This window comes from Varanus komodoensis, unplaced genomic scaffold (genome assembly GCF_004798865.1).
Source record: "Varanus komodoensis strain SLA01 unplaced genomic scaffold, ASM479886v1 scaffold7_3, whole genome shotgun sequence".
Lineage (NCBI taxonomy): Eukaryota > Metazoa > Chordata > Lepidosauria > Squamata > Varanidae > Varanus > Varanus komodoensis.
Window position 1 is genome coordinate 23,769,187 of NW_025336480.1, and position 16,740 is coordinate 23,785,926.

A 16,740-nucleotide genomic window follows, 5' to 3' on the forward strand; every position below is an offset into this window, starting at 1 on the left:
GGGAATCTATTATATGGACATTTACTGCTGATCATTAATGAGCTCCAAAAAGCAAATGTTCCATTCCGATATTCAGTAAATTTGATAATACCCTGCAAGACAATGCTGATTGCAGGACACTGTGTCTCATAAACCATGACATTCATCATATCCAGCTGTCTAGGGAACACTTTAGACCAGCCCTCCTTAAACAGGGCTCTTCACAATGTTCTGGACAACCATCAACTTCAGCCAGCATGGCCAATGGCAAGGAATTCTGGAAATACTTTGTATCATTAATGAGCATTTTCAAAATGGACAGTACTCTAGCTTTGCTTATGTCTGTGATTACTGACTTCTGCAAAGCTCTTCTTTTGTACTACAAAGTCATTCTGGCTGACCAGCTTTAACATAATGAAGACATTAGTTAGAAAGCTTTTTGTCTTTATTTGCTTAGAAGGAACGTTGGGGAAGAGCAGCACAGGAAAGGAAGGCTCCTGAAAAAGTGTGTTTATGGCACAGAATCTTTGCATTGCAATGAGTATGGCACAATGGCCAAGCCTCCGTCATCTCATGTGCGAATCCTTGAGCACATCCGGTGGCCGGGAAGACTGCTGATGGTGGGCAAGTTGCCCAACATTGCTGACCTTCCCTTTGAGGAATCCCTGACATGCTCTGAGAAACCCCAGGATTCTGTAGACTCAGATGGAAAATGATGAGTCCAGAAAACAAACAAACAAACAAAAATACACAGTTCTGTTATGCAAAAAATAAAAGAACAACTGTAAGAGATCATTAGTATGGGATCAACCTTTCTCCTCTTTTTGGACAGCTTTGGTTTTGACGTATGGGGTTAGCAATTTCATTGTATAATTTTAACTAAATTATTGTAAAATGGTAATAAAGGACAGGCAGTTCTCCCAACATCAAAAGAATGACAGCACAGATTACACCAAAAAGAATAGGAAATGTGTATATATATATTTCATGGACATACTGTTAAACTGCCACATTTCTGTTATTTCTGTACATATTATAGAACTCAATGCTTTCTAATTTTTAAAAAATCATTAAAAATTTAAAAATAACATTGCGATCTTAGCTCTTCTTGAAAATAGAAGAATTCTGCTTTGTGGAATAACACTCTCTGGGCAAGCTGTCATTGTTAACATTATCTCAGAATTTCCATATCCTATATCAGTGGTCAGCAGAAGAAACTTACATACAACTGGACCCGTTCATTACAGTTGCAATTAATACGCAAGTTTAAAAGTTTGTTGTGGGATGTTGTGACTTTTTGGATGCAGTGATCAACACCAAGCCAGCAAGTCTGACACCTCCGATAATTCCTAGTACCACAGAATGGGGAGAAACTGATGTGGAAAGTGTTGCATAGCTCTGGTACCACTCCAGAAAAGGCCCCGCTCCTTGCAGTGGGACATCAGTTGATCTCAAAGTGAAGGCAGTGCCATATGGAATTCAAAGATCTGGAACCACTTAGACCCTTGAGCCAATTCAAACCAGTGCATGAATATGGCTTGGAAGCAATATGGTAGCCATACTTAAACTATTTGTATGCCACTGTTTAACCAAAAAGGCTCCCAGAGCAGCCATTGACCAAGCCAACTGCATTTAAAACTGATGAGATTGTGTTCAGTGCACCACATTCCCACCCATAATGGGGTACTTGCATTCTGAATCAGTTTTGCAACAGCCTTTAAAGTCAGCTTCTAGGAGATCACATCGCATGGCAGAAGTCAAGACTCTATTAAGTCTCTATTCACATTTAGCAGAATTACGACATTTTAGAACTTATGCTTATGCTCCTGACCCAGACATAAATTAATAAATAAACTATGCAGGATGCAGTTAGAACAAAGCCTTTTTGAGTTTAACTTGTCACATGAAGACTTTCTCTTAGGCCCCCTCCCTTACAAGTCTGGGAGCTCTCCTGCCTCTTTTCATGCCTTATCTATGGATGACCCTTTCAAGATGCTGTTCAAACACTCATCCTTGGCCTGGTTCCTTCTTGTTCTCTTTTATCTAGGAGCAGTTCTACAGCTGTATACACACGCGCTTTCGCTTTAATCCTATATTTGTTAGAACTAAGGAGACATCATCTTCTCCAACATCTGCCAACATAACCATGCATATAATTTTATGCAACATTTAGGAGAAGGTCATAAACAAATAAAACAAGGTATCACATACCTAGAGAGAGCCTTACTATTTTATTTCAGAAAACGTTACTGCCCTTTTGCTACCACATGCATGGATGGCATCAATCTTAAAATACCTAAATAGAACATGACATGAAATCACAACCACACCCCCATCTAACTTGAATTCATAGAATTTACACACTGCAGTATAAATTAGAAACCATTACACTAATATAAGGACCCTATGCAAGATTTAAGCTGAAATCATAGATACACTTAATATGCTGAGTTAAGTCTCCCTGAACTCAATAGGGCTTACTTCTTAGTACAAATGGATGGTATATCACTGTTAGCTGTTCGGTTTTGAACACAATAACAGGAATTTTCTCCACATTTAAATACATTCTGTGCTGCAAAGATAGATACAGGTTCAAATAGTCTGTCTCTGAAAAGAAAAATGTCCAGGTGAATTTTATAAGCAACAGATCATAATAGCAAGAACTGAAATGTATCCGCTGGCAAACTAAGTGAGCATAAAAATTGGCATTAGACTCCTATGGTATTAAGTTAAAACAATGTTAGAAACCATGTGCTAACCCACTTTGCAATGCTGTTCAGTGACAAAAAATTATTCATTTTGTGAAATTTGTTTTTATAACCTCAGCGCACCAAACAGCCATTATAAAACGTGCCATGGGCCTGACAGGGCCCTTTAGCGTACCGTTGTACTCCCCTCATGTAACCAACTTGCTGAATCCTGCAGAAGTTGCTTGGCTGAATTCTGCTTTAGCAGGAAAGAAGTGGCCTAGAGAAGCTTTATGTACATTTTTGGACTGACAACTGAACTGTAGACATGTATACCCAGAAATGGGTGCAAAGGAGTTCAACAGGACTTACTCCCTGGTAAGCAAGTCTATAATTGCAGTTGACAGTTATATGAATATAACACTGTTTGACTTTGCATCATGGAGAATCAAGTACACATTTTTTTTCTCACCATGTAACCAGTCTGGGGGGCAGAATGCAGAATATTCATATAATAAAACTATTAAAGTAATAAGGACAGTTTGAATGCCAGGGATGTTGAAGGAGAAGTTTGGAGATTCTGCTGAGCCAGTCAGATGTCTCATGAATTCTGAGAGAAATGTGAGGGAGATCTAGGGATGGACATAGCAATCTATTTCTCATTAATGTCCGTTTTACTAGTTCATTCATAAGTCAGTTCTAGCACGTTTATCTGTGATTTTAAAATGAAACTGCATGATCAAGCTATTTACATGCATAATTATGGATATATTTCTCAATATGCATTTCTAAAGATGTTGTATGATAAAACATGTATTTTACATGGATTTGGGGTCATTGATTGAACAGAGAACCGCACTGGAAAATTCAGAGGTGTGCAAAGGAAAAGTTTGTTCTAATCTGCACATATCCCAGGAGCTGCAGATTTGGTTGGTTTGGGAATGAGGACTGCATCAAATATTCATGCATCCCTACTGAGAACACATCTCTGTAAGTAGTGGCCATCCTACATTATTGTGACAGTATTTACAAACTAAAGATGGAGCTACATGTTTACTGAAAACTTCCTTTTCCAGAAATCTCTTTACATTGTCCCTTCCTACTTCCATTGCAAAAGCTCATAAAAACATTCCAGCCACCCATGGCTCCTCTACTTGATCAACCCCTTTGAAAGGGACCCTTTCCAAGCTATCACAGCAAACAATTTCATGGAATAACTAGCTTAACTAAGACACATTCCTTTGCGACAGTGATGTAACATAGCCAAGGGCACATATTGTACCTTTTTAGTAGCACCCATGCTGGTGTCATTTGTCACCAAGACCACTTAGCCTTATGAAAGAGGAGACAGAAGCTGGTAGAGTTAGTTTACCGGTATGGACCAACACACCTTCCTGCATTTTTAGATTCTTCTTGTGCAATGACTATAGTGATGCCATTACACCATGACTACAGGGCTTAGGTCAGCGGTGGCCAACCTCTCTGTTGGCACACGAGCCAAGTCACCCTAGCATCGCCCCAGCAGCCGAGCATTGGATAACAGTGCACATAGGGGCCATGTGCATGCTCGGAAAGGAGTAGTGGCGCCAGCCGATGACATCACGAGCCGTGACTCATTAGCCATAACTCATCTGAGCTTTCGCATGGCCGGTCAGTGTGCTGCCACAGGGCTTTTTTGTCATAGAACGCAGGGGTATGGTGTTCCGGCACCTTTTTTTCAATGGATTTTACGAAGTGATTTTGGCTTAGCAGATCAGCAGCAAACATCATTAACATAGTGCCTGCAGGCTGCTATTGTGTCTGCAATCTGCTATCTGATAGTGAGAGAAAGCTGCTCCGGACACTGCTCTGCTGCTCGGCTTGGGATTGGTGTGTGTGCTTACTGCCGGCGATGACGTGAGTTCCGGCACCTTTTTCTTTTTTTTACAAAAAAAAGCACTGTGTGTGTGTGTGTGTGTGTGTGTGTGTATCTCCTTGGACTGGCTGTGAGGTGTTTTTTCTAAACTAAAACCTCAGTTTTCAGGTTTTATTGTAGTGTTGGCACTTTGCGATAAATAAGTAGGTTTTGGGTTGCAGTTTGGGCACTTGGGTCTCTAAAAGCTTCTCCATCACTGGCTTAGGTCATTCCACGCAACCCTTTCAGTTGGCTTCCAGGATCCTTCCAGTATGGATTTCTGATAGGTAACACATTTATCTGATGTTGAAAAACTTACTTGGAAATGAAAAAAAGTTCAACATGTTTAATGAGTATCTTGTGCCCCAAACCCACATGTCCCCCGTCAACCATTTTCTGAAAATGCCATTCTCCTTTATTCAACCTAGAGCTTTCATTATGACAAAAGAGAAAGGTATTCATTTTTTAGAACCAGTTTTGAGGGAATGAGGGGGAAAAAACAAAAATCCAGTAATTACTAGGCATACCTCAATAACACATAGAATTTATCTCTTAAACTAATTGTCAGAGTCATTATCCTGAGTCGTGAAGTGGAGCACTGGATGAAATCCATAAATAAAAGGATGTGTCATTAAGTCGTTCAAATTCGTATCATTTGAAATGCTCAGTACCTCGGCCTGGTCCTGCCAGAGCTTATGCTTTGTTCCCACAGAGACAACTTAATAGGCTCATTACATTAGCATTCTTGAAGGCAAGAAACTCAAAGCATTTTAGTTAATTCTCTGCCAGATGCAGGAAACCTGGAATCTTAAAACCTTTAGCTTAAAATAACTTCTTTTCTTAAGGGCCTCACTGCTTTTTCTTTCACAAACCTTCAAAGCCTCTCACAGCGGTTCCTGACAGAATTTATAGGAATACAATAGTATGCCAATTAAATAAAGTCATCTGACTGCTAATATTATGTCTCCAAAATGTCTTCATTATTAATGGGAAGCCCTGTTGTGAGGCAACATGCCAGAGGAATAAATGAAACAGAAAAGTGACCCACTTTTGTTAGATCTTGCACTTGTCCAACGTTTTCCTACCATACAAAATGAGGTGGTCTCCACTTAATGCAACCATATCAAATCAGGCCCATATTAGCAATTGGAAAAAAAAACTTTAGAGGTTGCCAAGCAAGAAAACCATGTAGTTGATACACATTTATGCACAGCTCACATTTCATAAATTGGACATCAGCTGTCACTTCACTCATTAACCACAGCACATTTCCCCACAACACACAAATCTCCTAAGCCTAGAGTGTTCCCATATATTGACAGACATGAAAATGCTTCATGTGGTCTTCCCTAAACGGCCACAGCTTCATATTCCCAGCGATTATCTCTGTCTGTAACCCACAGCTCAAATATCCTTCTTACTCCATGTTCCTGTTTCCCCTTTATATTATGCTCATTGGTCTCAGTAGACTGGGCACTTTCTCAGTAAGCAGATAGTGTTGCTTCTTTGCCTGCACAATGCCTGCTGCAATCAGAGGCTGAAGCAGCAGTAGTTGTGGCTACTGACTGCCTGGCTTAAAGGGTCTCCACCGTAAGGTGGGCATGCTCAGCATCTTGCGGGCACTCTCCCATGGCAGGCATGGCCGCTCATAAATAACTTGCTTCCTAAAAGGCGAACTGCTGAAACAGAAAGAGAAGGAACCTGTCCAGGAACCCAGTACAAGGCAGAGGTGGGGTCTGAGCTTCAAGACACGAACACTGGCACTGGAGCTGGATCTGCCTGGACACGCTTGGCAGAGGATCAGTGAAGAAAAGCTCTGGATGAACTGACTTCAACAAGAACATCGCTGGCCAAGCAGTGCTAAGCTAGTTTACCAGCACAATAACAGACTGGAAACTGCAGGCACCAGAAGATCTGCTGTGTGTAAATGTTGTAGATTCCCTGGCAATATATGCCATTCACTAAATTAAAAAAAAATGTGCAGATACTGGATACTGGCTGAGCAATTTTCACTTCTGCTCCAGTTTTCATGTTTTTCATTACTTCTATTCACTGTCAAGGCTTGTACCCCAAAATATACATCTAAAAAAAGTGTGCAGGAAGTTTCTAAGCATAGATTGAGCTCCGGAGTGTTGATGCAGGGTAAGTGTTTACTGCTAAGTAGAAAACATGTTATGATTTTATATGAAATCCACTAATTCTTTAAACAGATATTCTGTTTTAGAATAGAACTATTTTAGATTTAGGCTAGAGAAGAAGGAAAAATCAAGTCTGCCTTCTGAGGAATTCAAATACCTGAGAGAAGCAGGTAGTAGAAAGAAGGGCTTTTCAGTGTTGGCACCCTCATTGTGGATTGAACTCCCCAGAGAGGATTACCTTGTAACTACATTGTGATCTTGGAGGACCTATGACCAGGCTGTTGACCTCTTCAATCTTAAAAATGTGTCAATATGGTTTTAGATTTCTACATGGCTGGTAGCTTTTATGTTGGTTACTACATGGGTTTCATTCTGCTTTAAACCTATCAACTTTTATCACGTTTTCCTAAGTTATTGTAATTTATGATTTCAAGCTTTGTCTTGTAAGCCATACAGAGAGCTTTGACTAATGAGAAATATATACATGTAATAAATAATAAATCAAAAACCTCCCAGACTTTCACTGGATATGACCTGTTGAACTTTCCACTGTTTCTTGAATTGCTCTGTGAATTAAGTTGAAGGTACCTCTACTGTGATATAGTGAGATCAATCTCCATTTCTGTCATACTACTGGTTTTTCCCATGGCTTTTGGCTTGCAGCTTCTAGCTCACTTCAGACCACTATCCATGATTCAGCCTTGGCACCTTCAAACAGATGTACGTGGCAACAAGTTCAACAACAATGGCAAGTTCTAAGATAGATACACACACACGAGCACACACATTATTTGTCACCCAAATTTCACCCAAGTACCTACATAACCAGATCCACTAAATTTCGCATCACTATTTACTAGTTTGACAGAATCTGCTAAATGACAGAATGAAACAGTTTGTTATAATCAATAGTCAATCATACAGTTTTAAATTTTACTATCCATATTATTCTGTGTTTAGTTTTATCTCTTGCTCTAGGACAACCATCTCTCACACTCCTCCCAATTCCCATTTATAGCATTCACAACACCAACTCTGTCACTTCATATCAAGTGAAAGGACATTTTTAACATTCTCCAGAACACTGTCTAATATCATATCTATGAAATATTTGCCTGCCTATCATCTTACCTATTGAATGTCAGACCAGCACATTTCAAGCTGTATCTTGAGATGCTGGGATCTGGCAAGAATGGCACCATGTTCTTCTCATAGAAAGAAGGAATAAAAGAGCCTGCAATGGTTTTGTTCAGGACCAGCTAAGTGTGACACATATTTGTGTGTGTCTCCACCTTGACTCTTTTGTGTTAGAAGAAATGCAGCCTCTGGAGGCTGTGAATGCAAGCAGATGAATGGATGGCCATTCCATACTTTTACTCACCTCCAAACTGCTTTTCCATCCAGGGGTACACCATGTAAGGAGAAAGGCAGTTGGAAAGCAATTTCGAGCTGAAGGAGAAAGGCTCAAAGGCTCATCATTCTCACCTTCCATTTGGTTCACTCTGGTTCAGTGGAATGTCCAGCCTGTGAGCCACATGGGGCCTGCCTGGAGTCCCAAGCAGGTCTGGGGCCTCCCCTCTTGCCACCCATCACCAGCAATTAGGCTTGTTTTTAAAGGGCTTGTGAAGGTGCCAGTGGAAAGTTTATCCAAGCTGAACTGGCATGGATATGGGAGGGTGACTGCGATGGGTATCATTTTCCTGCTGGAGTGGAAGGCATTTAACCTTATGGCTGCAATCCTATCCATACTTATCTGGGAGTCAATAAGCTTACTTCTGCCTGCAGTGTCACAAATGTTTAAGCACTAGCATAATTCGGTTTTATCAATGTTACAGGATTGATTTGTAAAGTAAAATTGCAAGTATTCTGACTAAAACTGTCATTTCCACCAGAAGAAAATAATCTAGCAAAATTCTGGCCAATGGAAATGTTTTAAAACAGGACTGCATCTAAAAGAGCTGAGTTGCACAAATTTCAGCAATACATTAGCTTGTGCTACTGCCATCTTCATTTATTTCCTCAGTTGGAGGAGAAATTGGGTTCCATGCAAAAGGAAAATAGCAGGAAATAAAAGTAACAATACTACTACTAATAATAGGACCAAATTAAAGTATGGGAATACTGGCATAAAAATTGCACCATGGGATGTAAGCAGGCTAGTACAAATAGTCTAATGATCAGATATTCAATACTGCTTATAGCATAATATATTCTTCATTTTTGCATTGTTACAATAGTGGGGCTATTGGCACTATGGAAAAAAAGTTCAATACCATCATTGTACTTTGACTTCAAATAGTTGTTTTATTTTTTCTGGTGTTCAAGGAAGAGTTTTCTATTCAGTCTCGCAAAATCAAATATAACATGGGAGATGCCAATTCTTAGGTAACAAATGTAAATATCTGGGAATCCATACAACAAAGAGCTTTGTTTTAGTGACACTAATTAGCAATTAGAGAGAATTAGATTGGTATTCATAATAATACATTAATCATATACAAAGCTTTACAAAGAAATATTGGCTGCTTACTTGCTGTTTACAAACCCTGGGATGGGGGTTGTGGGGAGACAGCATGCATGACATCTACAAGTATTTCTTCTAAATGGTATTAGGGAAGAGGATGAAGACGAGATGTTTGCAATTATGACCCTCCCCCAGATTTGCTTTACAAATTATCTGGAATTAGGATTTCAGGCCACTAGGACAGCAACATCCAGGAGTCTGACAGACTCATTTCAGATCTACGATCCTGCAATCTGCACCGCACCCTCCCCTTCCAAGTAGCAGTGGTAACCCCCAGAAGAAAAGTGTCTGGCTAGGTTCAAGGAACAGTACACTGAAGACTCATCCCACAGGTTATGGAACTGAATTGATCAGAGAGCAGGTCACCAGAAGTCTAGGGGTGGTAGCAGAGAGTTCAAAAAAGGTGGGGCATTGCACTAGAATTTGCATAAGTCATAGCTACAGAGGTGAACCATCTGCCCTTAGGCAATTATTAGACTTGTTCTTGCTGTTTCTTGTGTGTCAGCCAGATAAATTTCTCTAATGAAGAAGCAGCCAGACAGCTATGCATCTTGCTGTTGCTGCTCTCTAGGATTGGAGGGACTATCAAGGTCAAATAATCCCACTTTTTAGATAGGACACTGAACTCTTTCTCCAGGATGTTTACCACCGACTTGGATAGATTAGGCTGGTACTGTGGCCCTTCCTCCCCAGGCCCTGGCAAAGCCACACAGTGGAGAAGAGAGAGAGAGAAATCCAAGGTGCCTTTGCTATTGATACGGTTTACTTGTGAGGTGTGCAGCTGTCCTTCAAGGAAAGCTCACTTGGCGGGACAGACACAAGTCAAATACACATCCTCCTAGGGGAGGATCCTGCATACTTTCCTCTTTAAATAGATAGGGCATAATTTAAGAAGTGGAAAGAGGATTTGTGAATGAAGGTAGGCTCAATAGGACAAGCTCATATGGGAAATCAGTTCCCCTGGGGGCCTCTTTATTTGTGAATATTATTTGTCTGGTGAGATGGAATTTAGGGTTATCCTTTGGATAAGAACATGAATTCTCTTTGAGGGCAGCCCAAGAACAGTGAGGAAGTGTGTGCAAATAATTTCATCTTATGTAAAGTTGTAAGTATCCTTTACTTATTACTGACTTAAGGCCCAATCCTATACAAGTTCACACAGGAACAAAGCCTACACCCTTGCCTCGGTAAACTTGGAGTCTCAGCATTTTTCCCTGCCCAAAGTTACATAGGATTGCACTCTTAAACCAGATGACAGCAGCTGGCTGATTTTCACTTCAGTCAGCAGCCTGCAATTACTCTTTAATTAGAATACAGAAATAGAAAGCTCTAGAGAATGTTGTTAGAAAAAGGGAATACAGTGCTGCTAATCCAGGGATACCTACATGATTGTTTTAACTGGCAACACTGCCATTATGAAGAATCAGCACAAGTCCTCAAGACAGAGAGATCACACTCAAAGATTTACTTCTGATTACACAAACATACAGCCCAACCAAAAGGCTTGCTAAGCAAAACAGTAATCTCTTACGCTATCTAAACAGTTCAGATAGAATTTTTACCTTGAGAGTGTTTAATGAATGTTGCTAAAGTAAGAGAGTATAAGCAATGAAGATAAGAGTCCCTCTTGATAGATGAAACATGAATGAAATCTCCAGTTCAACCAAAGGGATATATCTTTTCATAAGAATTATCTAAATGTCAAAGTATAAGACCTCAAATAAATGTACAAAAATGCCAAGTTTATTATAAGTTTCCTATCCCTCATTGCTGTGAATTGCAGAATTTGACTGAGGTCTGAGAGATGAGATAGTCCAACTCCCTGCTCATCAAAAGCTACAGCATCCCTGGAGGATGGCCCTGTGCTTAAATGCCTCCAGTGGCAGAGAACCAACCACCTCCCAGTGCTAACGGTTCCACTGTTGTTGAATCTTACTGTCTCAAAGTTATTCCTACAGTTTAACTAGAATCAGTTTCCCCAAAATTTCCACCCACTGGTTCTTGTCCTGCTCTCTGGAGCAAGAGAGAACAAATCTGCTCCATCTTCTGCATGACAGCCTTTTCAGCTATTTCAAAATTACTTTCGCGTCTCCTCTTTAATAATCTCTTCCTCAAATTAAATACATTCTCTTTAAATGTTCCTCTCAGAACTTGAAATATGTGAGTTCACAAAAACACAATACACTTGGTGGCCAAAAATCAACCCTGATCTGCCCATGTGTATTAGTGTCCTTTAAACCCATTATTATTTACAGAAAGTTGATCTAGCCAATTTTAATTAAATATTTCAGTATAATTTCATATTTCCAAAATCAGTGAAGAATATGAAAGCCTTTATTTTTTGAATGGTCCTTCTCCACTTTATATTCTGTATTAAAATATCCATAAATGATGGGCATCAGGCTGAAGATGAAGTCCCCTGAACTTGAACTGGGCTGCTGTCCCAAACCAACCAAAGAGTGTTTGCTACTCTTACGTGGGCTTTTGTTTCTTGTACAAAGAAGCAAACTAGCCATTTCACACACACCCTGCAAAAAAGATTTCTGACTATTGGCCACCATGATGAAATACAGAATACACAGAATGCATTTTTTTTTAAATGTGCATGCTGTTGTATCTTTCAGGACAAAGGATGAATGTTGGATAAGATTATGGGGGAGAGAGAAGAGAGAAAGACAAAAAGTGAAGGACAAAATATACCAGCAAAACATACAAAATATATTTGTGGAGGCATTTCAACTCTGAAATGGAAAAAAATCTGCACAAAAGTCAGGAAACCATCAAACAATCTGTGGTTGGGGAGAAAGAGGATGCTGTGATCAAGTGGAACAGACACCACTGGTGGGTAAAATTGCTCTTCCACACCCCCCACAACAGGTCCAGAGGCTTGGAGGGCCTTCCACAGTAGACCTGGGGAGCTGTGGGGCTAGGCTGGACCACTCTACTGCAATGTCCTGTCCAGTTGCAAGTACAGCCCTGGTGCCAAATAAGCACTACAGAGAAATAGTAGCCTAGAAAATAAAAGCAGTGAAGGATAATAATACCAGCCGAGATATTATGTAAACTAAATGCAATCTCACTTGCATGGCTACACAATGTGAGTTATATTTCTTGCAGAGGGTGAGGGAAGCTATAGTTCTAGCCAAATTGGGTAATTTCATTAAGGCCTTGTCATCTCTGTCAAGATCATGCCATTGGCAGAAGTACTTTTTCAGAGGATGTAACCTTCAAATGGAAGTGACAAAAACTTTGAAGCACAGGGGATTTCAAAAATCTCAGCCAAGGAAATGGACTCTGGAGCCAGCAGCTAGAAGTGCTTCTTCCTTTGTAATATCAGAACGAGCAAACAAGGAGCAGTGTCTGTAGCCTTATCACTGAAAGCAGCATTCTAGCCACTCAAGGGGCTTAATATGCCTTTCTTAAATGAATTCCTGCGGGATAATTTCCTGTAGGTTGGGACCGCATTGTATTGTGCGAGCTGAAGGATTCTATTAAACCTTCCGAGCATTTTGTAAAATGTGAAAATATAGTTTACGAAAGAGATAACCATGGCAGCAGCAGTGAATTAGTCCAATACTGCTGACGATCGCCATTCTCGTGGATTCCATACAAAGGATTTCTCTAGTTAGGGTATACTGCCATTTACTAAGTTCCAAACTCAATTTACCCTCCAGCTGCAAGTCAGCAGACTTTAGTGTAAAACATGGGCCAGAAATTAGTTCCGCTAAGGGCTGCATTTCAAGACCAGACCAAAGCGATTTGTAAAGAACAACTAAATACAAATCATTATTTACCCTGTAGCTTTCCCGTGGGAGCCTGGTATTGCTGGGCTTTTGTCTGTAATGCTTATGATGGCCTACCTTCTGTATAAATTGTTTCCGCTATGCTGAGTCCTGCATTTAGCATGCCATAACGTTTATATCTATCTCTAAAGTGATGCTTTGTTAACAATCTTGCAAAGTTGTTTGCTTATTTTGTATTGACTATCCAGGAGTGAAGGCTAAATATATTTACATGTATCCCACACTAATCTCAATAGAAAATATTTCAGGTGAATGTGTATAGGATTACAGCCTTATACCTCCTTTTGAAATTGTGACATGCTTTTTTTGGGGGGGAGGGGATATAAACCAGAGCAAAATGACCCAATCACTCTTTGAATTTGGAGTAGTCCTGATGAATTGCTATGGGACAGCCATGGAGTGAGTGAAGCTGGCTGTCACTCTTGATGAGCATCTCAAGGCATCAGGACTTGAGGAGAAGGAGAAGGAAAACATGAAGAAGATGGATGGGAGTTCTGGGAACCCAGGGAGAGGCACAGGCCTTTTTTCAGCTGTGGTGTGGCTGCCATGCCCAGGACAGCTTCCCAAATGGCCAAATGCACGCTGAGGGCTATATTCACTCTAGTGCAAGGTAGGCACGATCCCATATATGAATGTTGGACTCTTACTATGCATGTGTGCCTCTTCAGGTTCAACCCACTCTCCTGTTCTGCTCTAACCATGATAATTTTTTCTCAAGTCATACAAACAAACAAGTAAAATGCTTTTGGTAATTATGATAATAACCTCCATTCCCATCATCCATTTATTTGTATGCAGCTTTTCCACAAGACTATGCCCGCTGTGGCTTACAACAGCAACAATAAACAAATATTTAAAAAATCAAACAACATAATAGCAAGAATTACAATTGCCCAGTGTGTCCGTAATTAAGTGCATAATAACAAACACCAATCATTCCATACAACACTGAATTAAACAATTCAAATAAACTGACCTAATCCCGTATCTTAGAACTAAGCAAGAGTAAAACAATTACTCACCGGTATACTCTTTAACTGTACTAGCCAATCACTGCTAATTCAAACATGTGGAAATAGAAACCCTGAATAATTTCAACTCTGACAAAACCCACTGGTGACCTTATATTTAAAATTATCTTGATTATTTTAGTTATTCTCTCATTTTCCTTCCGTGTACTCATCCAGTTTAACAGCATGCACTTGTCAGATTAATTAGAGCAGACAAAATGACACCCTTAAGATTATACTGTAGTGTTTTATGGAAGTTTAGTTGCTTTATTCTTCCAAGGTAAACAGGGTTTAACAAGACATCTTGTGATAGGATTTTTTAAAAACAGTAATATGGTTTAATTATATTAGTATAGTTTGCATATATACCTTGCTTTTGGATCTATTTGTGGCAGAATGCCATATAGGCATTTTTAAATAAATCAGTATTCTGCCTGTAAAGAAAGTACTAAGTATTTGCTACCTTGAGTAGCTGATCATTAGATCGAATGCTGAACTTGCAACACTAGTGCAGATTTCACTGTGCTGGAACACACGTTCAGAGTATCACAGGTCTGCCTTCTCCATCTCCCAACCAGAGCTGGAGTGAAGTTCAGAAGCAGAAAGTCCCATATCGCACATGTGACGAAACAGGCCTTGTGAGCAAAACCTTGGAAGGCAACACGGACCACAACACCAGCACTACAAGTCACAGAGTAGTTTTCAATATATGCACTCTGTCTGTAACACACATATTCCGACAACATCAGGATATTTTTATGTTTTCCCCACATTTCAGGAATAAGTAATGCTGTTCCTTTTTCCAAAGGTTAAAAAAAACCCAAGCAAGCAAACAAATCAGTCTCAACATCAAGATGTTGTGTATAGCCATACCTCATGATAATTCTTGCTTAACCATTCCTTGATTGTAGTGAGTGCAATGCTTGCAGCGGGCTCGTTTGGAAAACCTGAGCAAATAAAGAAATGGAAAGAAGAAACAGTTTTGTGTACATATGCATTTACATCTCATTTCAACATCACTGTGTGACATGGCACGAATATTTTAGGATAGATGCTGACATCAGAATGGGTAACTCTTCCTAACTAAGGCTTAACTAAAAGGGTGAGTCAACCATCTGTGTACTGTTTAGACACCAAGTGAATTGGAACGGCATTAACCTTGCTGTCGTAGAAAAGGCAGTTGCAGCTACAGTCCTGCACGCTGGGAATAGGCAACATGGTGCTTATGAGCACCAGCAAGCCTTCACACACCTTTCTTAGTGCCAGCCTCCTCCCACTTTACAAAGCAGTGAACAACACATGTTGAAAATGAAAAGGAGTGGTGTACTCAGATCCCCACCTTTGCCTTCAAATGTGGGTCGATTTAGTTGCTTTTTCTGACTAGCCACACCTCCTATGCTGCCCACTTTAGCAGTGATTCTATAACAGTTTCTCGGGTTGCCAAATGCACCCATGGACCCAAAGAGGTTGCTGGCCCCTGCGATACCTATTTGCCTGGAAGCAAGCCCTACTCAGTGGGCTTACTTCTGTGAAGACATGCACAGGACTGGGCAGCGGATGAATTAAACCCATGTTTTCCATCAAAGGGGACAGGAAGCCATGAGATAACAGGTGATGTGTTCAAAGAGGCTGGACTACCTGTTCTAAGGAATAAAACCTCTCTTTCATTTTCTTTAATCTTTGGCTTCAAGAAGGACAACTAGAGACTATAAAGCCAGGAGGACATGATCCTATTTCTCTCTCGTCAATGGTCAAGCCTTGCGTGGTCCAATTCTGTCCTAGGTATATGCAAGCTTCATGATTTTACATGGAAATGGAACGGGTGTATCCTTTAAATTTTTAAAGTTTAAAAAATATAGCTGCATATTCAATGCCAACCATTTACATACAATAGTCTTTATATTATTTTATTGTGAAATTTCAACAAAAAAGGAAAAATGTGGCTCCTATAGACATTTAAATTAATGCCATAACCCCTTTAGCTATGATTTCTGCTGCCTACTCTCTGTTCCGCTGAGCTTTGGTTCTGTGGCTGCTTCATGACAAATTAGAATGAACAGTATGCATGGCAACAGTATTTCAGTCAACTAAACTATATGAATGTTTATGCATAGATTATTTGTAAAATAAACATTTTTCTTCTGGCAAGAATAATTCACCTTTAAAATTCAAATGGGTTCATCTTAGTGCCCTTGCTGGATGCTGTGAAAAAGCAATATATGCACTCACATCCCTATGTGCACACACAGTAATCATATTGTTTGTTTGTTCAACTACATGGAAGCTATTTACAAAAGTCTCAATAAAATAAATACAAAGCCAATGATCTTGTATACTATTTCAATGGGGAAAAACAAAGAAAGGCAGATCTGGTTTTTTGTAATTCAGTTGTGCTCCACCAAGTATTTCAATAAAAACTAATACAGAAATACTTTGGAGGATAGAAACAGCGTTTTTGGAAACATGTTTGGCCTTAGAAAATCCGGTGATACAGAAACCAATAAAAATGCTGCCTCCCAATGCCGCAACTATCCCATGTGCTACACATTTTCAAGCGGGAGAAAGATCCTGAATGGCCTCATGCTGCACATGGGCACGACTTCCAATTTGTTCAGTGGCCACTGTGCTGCTTGGGAGCACATCTCAAGTTCCTGTCAGAAGACCTCTGCAATCTTCTAGGTGCCAAGGTACGGCTTATGGGCATG

General features: G+C 40.0%; 1 protein-coding gene across 5 annotated transcripts in view; it reads right to left on the reverse strand.

The window, feature by feature from the left end:
- MACROD2 (mono-ADP ribosylhydrolase 2) overlaps positions 1-16,740 on the reverse strand; it is a 920,410-nt gene that overhangs the window by 169,899 nt on the left and 733,771 nt on the right. For 4 of the 5 annotated variants that reach the window (XM_044454670.1, XM_044454671.1, XM_044454668.1 and 1 more), the window contains exon 8: positions 14,909-14,982. In XM_044454670.1, the coding sequence (XP_044310605.1) occupies positions 14,909-14,982 (74 nt within the window). Of the gene's footprint in view, positions 1-8,397; positions 14,756-14,908; positions 14,983-16,740 lie in introns of those variants that run through there. The other variant, XM_044454669.1, reaches the window with a different exon arrangement.